Here is a 7,305-nt window from a genome sequence, read left to right as displayed (position 1 = left end):
CGACACCCGGCATTGTGCGGCTTGTGGTCCGCCTCTCAACCCTGTCATCTCAGACAAGATTTGTTTGAGTCTGCGACGCTCACGCATTTGCATTCGCCTCCGGTTCACTTCGACTTTAAGCTGGAGGACATTGCGTTATATAATATATATAAAACCCATTGGATAATAAGCTCAAAACTGCATAGTGCTCAAAGGCTGTTTTCTATGAGACATTTATAGAGATATATATTATATTATATTGGTCTAATCCCTAATGTATAATCCTATATGCTGATGCACATGTGATGCAAGTGCACGTGTACGCAAGCACGCACAGACGCTTAGTCACATATGTGCTTAGTCACAACACACACACACACACACACACACCCACACACACACACACAACATTCCATGAATGTTTATTTCCCCAAAAGAGCACTTATCAGAGAGTGAGAGCTGGCTTCCTATTGGCTGTGGTGAGGCCTCTGGAAGTGCCAGATGATGTCATCAGTGTGGGACAGGCCAGAGCAGAACTGCTGAGCTGTGTAGACTGAGAGCACGTACTGTAGGATGACTCCACACACACGCATACACACACACACACACACACACACACACACACACACACACAGTAGGGCTAGTTCTCAAACTTTTTCACATCGAGGAACCACTAATGTGTGTTTGTGTGTGTGTGTGTGTGTGTGTGCGTGTGTGTGTGTGTGCGCGTGTGCGTGTGCGTGTGTGTGTGTGTGTGTGTGTGTGTCTGTTGCAGTGGTCACCCTGTACTCCACTCTGGGGGGACCGGCCATCGCTCACGGGCTGAATGAGACCCAGGTCACACACATCATCACCAGCAGAGAGCTGCTGGAGACCAGACTGAAGGTGAGAACCATGAGAACCGTGCGCAACTTCTAGCAACTTCTAGGCCGATGTTGTCCATCAATCACCGAAAAAGTCTCTAAGCATATTGATGCGTCATTATCTGTACATTTGTTGCACATAAATGCGCCACGTTCCTCAAGCTATTTTACTGAGACATTGAGTTGAGGATAGAAAGAGGAGTGTATAAGACTTATACACACACAGACTTATATACACACTTATACTATAAGTGAATGAGGAGGAGAGGAGGAGAGGAGTGTGTGAATATATGGTAGAAGGAGGAGAGGATGAGTGCACGTGATGGTGTCAGGGCACGTCACCAAAGAAGACAGATGATGGCTCTGGCCTTTCCAGTCCACTTTTATCGAGGTGGGATAAACACAACTCCTCTGCTCCCTCTCCTCCTCTGCCTGTCAGCCCACATATATATACTATCATGTGTACAGGGCTTTCTGCTAACTGACAGAGGACACCTGCTTTAAATATATATACTATCATGTGTACAGGGCTTTCTGCTAACTGACAGAGGACACCTGCTTTTCATCATGTGTTCAGTGTGTGCACGTGCATGTTTGTTCTACTTGTGTGTGTGTGTTTCAGGCCATCTTACTGGAGGTTCCCAGGCTGCAGCATGTCATCGTGGTGGACGACACGCCCACCACGTGGCCCGGCTACCCACGAGGCATCAGTGTTCACAACATGGCCGCCATTCAGGAGCTGGGAACCCGGCCTGAGAACGGTAAGCGTTTCTGATCGCTAATCGCTGATTATGCTAACTAACAACCCAGTGCTGGAAGTGTAAAACACATCACTTGCTGTGTGCCAGAGGACATGGAAGCTTTAGGGTAAATCACTATAAAGTAACTTACATGTGGTGATAGAAAGTACATGTAGCAAAACAATCATTTACTTCTATGAAAAAGTGGCAGATTATTATAAATGGTAAATGGCCTGCATTTATATAGCGCTTTTATCCAAAGCGCTTTACAATCAGTAGGTACATTCACCCATTCACACACCGATGGCGGCAGGTTACCACACAGGGTGCTGGCACACCATCAGGAGCAATGTGGGGTTCAGTATCTTGCCCAAGGACACTTTGACACGCAGACCGGAGGAGCCGGGAATCAAACCACCGACCTCTTTTATCCAAAGCGATTAGTGGACGACCCGCTCTACCTCCTGAGCTACAGCCGCCCCTTTTATTAGATTATTATAACAATTGATTGCTTTTATATAGCGCCTTTCGGGGTAGGGTGGGGGGGGGGGGCTCCACCACCACCGATGTAGAAGCATTTCTTTGACCCAAGAATATGGGCATACTAATCAAACCATACTTTCCACCCTTGTCTCTCACACACCGCTTCTCCCCTGTTGCGGTCAGTAATGGACTCTCCCACTCACTCAATAAACCGCGGGGGTGGTGGGGGATCGGCCCATTAGGTCATGTGAATGAGGAAGCGCTCACATCTGTGCCAGATTAGGTCGATGGGGAGGAAGGGGAGGGGAGGGGAGGGGTGCTCACTGCTCGGTCGCTCAGCGCAGAGATGAGGAAAGCTTCGCCCCCTGCTTTGTTTTTGTTTGTTTGTTTTGTTGGCTCCTTTAACCAGCTGACCCCAAACAAGCAGAGCTGGTACTGTTACAGCTAGATACAAAGAGAGGCCAGAGGGTTACGGAGCAGAGCTGGTACTGTTACAGCTAGATACAAAGAGAGGCCAGGAGGTTACGGAGCAGAGCTGGTACTGTTACAGCTAGATACAAAGAGAGGCCAGGGGGTTACGGAGCAGAGCTGGTACTGTTACACTAGATACAAAGAGAGGCCAGGAGGTTACGCAGCAGAGCTGGTACTGTTACACTAGATACAAAGAGAGGCCAGGAGGTTACGCAGCAGAGCTGGTACTGTTACACTAGATACAAAGAGAGGCCAGGAGGTTACGCAGCAGAGCTGGTACTGTTACAGCTAGATACAAAGAGAGGCCAGGAGGTTATGGAGCAGAGCTGGTACTGTTACAGCTAGATACAAAGAGAGGCCAGGAGGTTACGCAGCAGAGCTGGTACTGTTACACTAGATAAAAAGAGAGGCCAGGAGGTTACAGCAGAGCTGGTACTGTTACAGCTAGATACAAAGAGAGGCCAGGAGGTTACGGAGCAGAGCTGGTACTGTTACAGCTAGATACAAAGAGAGGCCAGGGGGTTACGGAGCAGAGCTGGTACTGTTACAGCTAGATACAAAGAGAGGCCAGGAGGTTACAGCAGAGCTGGTACTGTTACACTAGATACAAAGAGAGGCCAGGAGGTTATGGAGCAGAGCTGGTACTGTTACACTAGATACAAAGAGAGGCCAGGAGGTTACGGAGCAGAGCTGGTACTGTTACAGCTAGATACAAAGAGAGGCCAGGAGGTTATGGAGCAGAGCTGGTACTGTTACAGCTAGATACAAAGAGAGGCCAGGAGGTTATGGAGCAGAGCTGGTACTGTTACAGCTAGATACAAAGAGAGGCCAGGGGGTTATGGAGCAGAGCTGGTACTGTTACAGCTAGATACAAAGAGAGGCCAGGAGGTTACGGAGCAGAGCTGGTACTGTTACAGCTAGATACAAAGAGAGGCCAGGAGGTTATGGAGCAGAGCTGGTACTGTTACAGCTAGATACAAAGAGAGGCCAGGAGGTTACGGAGCAGAGCTGGTACTGTTACAGCTAGATACAAAGAGAGGCCAGGAGGTTATGGAGCAGAGCTGGTACTGTTACAGCTAGATACAAAGAGAGGCCAGGAGGTTACGGAGCAGAGCTGGTACTGTTACAGCTAGATACAAAGAGAGGCCAGGAGGTTACGGAGCAGAGCTGGTACTGTTACAGCTAGATACAAAGAGAGGCCAGGAGGTTATGGAGCAGAGCTGGTACTGTTACAGCTAGATACAAAGAGAGGCCAGGAGGTTATGGAGCAGAGCTGGTACTGTTACAGCTAGATACAAAGAGAGGCCAGGAGGTTACGGAGCAGAGCTGGCACTGTTACAGCTAGATACAAAGAGAGGCCAGGAGGTTACAGAGCAGAGCTGGTACTGTTACAGCTAGATACAAAGAGAGGCCAGGAGGTTACGGAGCAGAGCTGGCACTGTTACAGCTAGATACAAAGAGAGGCCAGGGGGTTATGGAGCAGAGCTGGCACTGTTACAGCTAGATACAAAGAGAGGCCAGGAGGTTACGGAGCAGAGCTGGCACTGTTACAGCTAGATACAAAGAGAGGCCAGGGGGTTATGGAGCAGAGCTGGCACTGTTACAGCTAGATACAAAGAGAGGCCAGGAGGTTATGGAGCAGAGCTGGTACTGTTACAGCTAGATACAAAGAGAGGCCAGGGGGTTATGGAGCAGAGCTGGCACTGTTACAGCTAGATACAAAGAGAGGCCAGGGGGTTATGGAGCAGAGCTGGCACTGTTACAGCTAGATACAAAGAGAGGCCAGGAGGTTATGGAGCAGAGCTGGCACTGTTACAGCTAGATACAAAGAGAGGCCAGGGGGTTATGGAGCAGAGCTGGCACTGTTACAGCTAGATACAAAGAGAGGCCAGGAGGTTACGGAGCAGAGCTGGCACTGTTACAGCTAGATACAAAGAGAGGCCAGGGGGTTACGGAGCAGAGCTGGCACTGTTACAGCTAGATACAAAGAGAGGCCAGGGGGTTATGGAGCAGAGCTGGCACTGTTACAGCTAGATACAAAGAGAGGCCAGGAGGTTATGGAGCAGAGCTGGTACTGTTACAGCTAGATACAAAGAGAGGCCAGGAGGTTATGGAGCAGAGCTGGTACTGTTACAGCTAGATACAAAGAGAGGCCAGGAGGTTATGGAGCAGAGCTGGTACTGTTACAGCTAGATACAAAGAGAGGCCAGGAGGTTACGGAGCAGAGCTGGTACTGTTACAGCTAGATACAAAGAGAGGCCAGGAGGTTACGGAGCAGAGCTGGTACTGTTACAGCTAGATACAAAGAGAGGCCAGGAGGTTACGGAGCAGAGCTGGTACTGTTACAGCTAGATACAAAGAGAGGCCAGGAGGTTACGGAGCAGAGCTGGTACTGTTACAGCTAGATACAAAGAGAGGCCAGGAGGTTATGGAGCAGAGCTGGTACTGTTACAGCTAGATACAAAGAGAGGCCAGGAGGTTATGGAGCAGAGCTGGTACTGTTACAGCTAGATACAAAGAGAGGCCAGGGGGTTATGGAGCAGAGCTGGTACTGTTACAGCTAGATACAAAGAGAGGCCAGGGGGTTATGGAGCAGAGCTGGTACTGTTACAGCTAGATACAAAGAGAGGCCAGGGGGTTACGGAGCAGAGCTGGTACTGTTACAGCTAGATACAAAGAGAGGCCAGGAGGTTACGGAGCAGAGCTGGTACTGTTACAGCTAGATACAAAGAGAGGCCAGGAGGTTATGGAGCAGAGCTGGTACTGTTACAGCTAGATACAAAGAGAGGCCAGGGGGTTATGGAGCAGAGCTGGTACTGTTACAGCTAGATACAAAGAGAGGCCAGGGGGTTATGGAGCAGAGCTGGTACTGTTACAGCTAGATACAAAGAGAGGCCAGGGGGTTATGGAGCAGAGCTGGTACTGTTACGACTAGATAATACGACTAGAGAGGCCAGGGGGTTACGGAGCAGAGCTGGTACTGTTACGACTAGATAATACGACTAGAGAGGCCAGGGGGTTACGGAGCAGAGCTGGCACTGTTAAGGTGCGTTCACACCGACCTATTCAAGTTTTTCGCTGGCATCGAGTTTACATACAAAGTCAATGCAAACGAGCGATTCAGCGTATATTCGCCCGGGAGGAAAATCGCTGGGCATCCGAGCGACAGAGACAGAGCGATAGGGCGAAAATTCGCTCGTCGCCCGAGATGAAATATCCCAACTCGAGCGAAATTTCGCTGGCATCAGTCGCTCGCTGTTCAATGCTGATTGGCTGCCGTGTGAGAGTGAGTCAAGGATCACACTGGCTTGGAACAAACCGCTGGTTTATTGTGTGGCAACACAAACCACATTGACAGCTCATTGACAGGCTGACAGCTGACATGAAGTGAAATCTGTACTACCGGTATAGAGCTCGCGTTAAGAGCACGCTGATAGGCTTAGCTTGTAAACAACTACGGTGGCTCGTAGTGGACAAACATCATGACATTGCGTAACGTTATAGCCCCCACATGTCCGTCAATTATTGTGCCTGTTGGCGAGCGATTTAAACACAGCGACAGAGCGATTCCAAAGGGTTGAATCGAGCGACAGAGAGAAAAAAATATATATCTCGGTGTGAACACAGCTTTACGCTAGATAAAAACCGAGGGCAGGAGGTTACGGATGGGAGGATGGACCACTGGGATGTTGGGTGGGCTCATGTTTACACACACTACTGTTCACTTCACATGACATCAGACACACACACTCCTCCACGCCTCGCATCCGAGCGCCGAGCCAACGTCAGAAGGGAGGCCCCGCCCCTCGTGATTGTCACGTCCGTTTTCCTCTCTCCCCTCTGTGCCCTCTCCTTCCTCCCTCCCTCCCTCTGTCGTCTGTTTGGCTTTATTTGGGGGGGGGGGGGGGGGGGGGGTCTCAGACGTCTCAGTACTGTCTGTGTTCCACACAGCGCTGAGCACAGAGGACAAACAAGAGCAAAACGTTCATTTTCCCACATGTAGAGCACACTGCTGCTGGCCCTGCTGGATTTGGATTTTATTTATTTGTTCAGACGGTAGGAATCCTAGAGAGGGACAGAGAGGAGGTAACGTGTGCGGGCTTGTGTGCGGGTTTTGAACCTGTGCCACAATAGGGTTCAAACGTCTTCTAGTCAGCTGACTGACTGTGTTTTCAATTAAGCTCCAGTTCCACAGTCATTACTTTCTACATCCGCTGCCTGCTTTTCTGGGTGCACTTCCTGAGATGCCAGTCTCTCTCTTTTTTGTCACAGTTTGTCACAGTCAAATGAGGGTGGACCGATATGAGTTTTTGAAAGTTGATATCGATATTTTTTTAAGCGGCCGATTGTCGATATTTTGTGCTGAAATTCAGTATCTTTAAATTTGATCGCTTTCAAACTTAGTGCTCAGTGTTTCCCCCCAGAATTGTATTCTTGTCAGAGTGGAAAACTCTCTGAAACTGAATTTAGCCCATTATGGGGGACTAAAAGTCTCCATTGAAAATCATATGCATATGATAATTGCTATGATTATTGCTGATAGCAATAATAATAAAAACTTAACGCACAATGCAAACTTGTGTGGAATCCAATCAAAATGCCCAATTCAAATCCGTTCAGGTTAAGGGCTTCCAGTGTATTATTGATCCGTTCTACAATAAGAATGTAATCCGTCAAACTGCTTCACATCCATCATATCAGAGGTGGACCACACCAACTGGTCAATATTCATGTTTTAACGAAACAGCCATATCAGCAGATATTACAGA

At 48.9% G+C, this 7,305-nt stretch overlaps 1 protein-coding gene across 1 annotated transcript in view; it reads left to right on the top strand.

Moving 5' to 3' along the window:
* Positions 1–7,305, top strand: part of LOC310777515 (fatty acid CoA ligase Acsl3-like) — a 76,784-nt gene that overhangs the window by 36,932 nt on the left and 32,547 nt on the right. Inside the window, exons 5-6 of the mRNA XM_083637867.1 lie at positions 755–864; positions 1,465–1,603. Of these exons, the coding sequence (XP_083493993.1) occupies positions 755–864; positions 1,465–1,603 (249 nt within the window). The remainder of the gene's footprint in view (positions 1–754; positions 865–1,464; positions 1,604–7,305) is intronic.

The sequence above is a fragment of the Poromitra crassiceps genome (genome assembly GCF_964638095.1).
Source record: "Poromitra crassiceps genome assembly, chromosome: 5".
Taxonomy (NCBI): Eukaryota; Metazoa; Chordata; class Actinopteri; order Beryciformes; family Melamphaidae; genus Poromitra; species Poromitra crassiceps.
The sequence above is the reverse complement of the archived record's forward strand: the minus strand, read 5'-3'. Positions and strand labels throughout refer to the sequence as shown.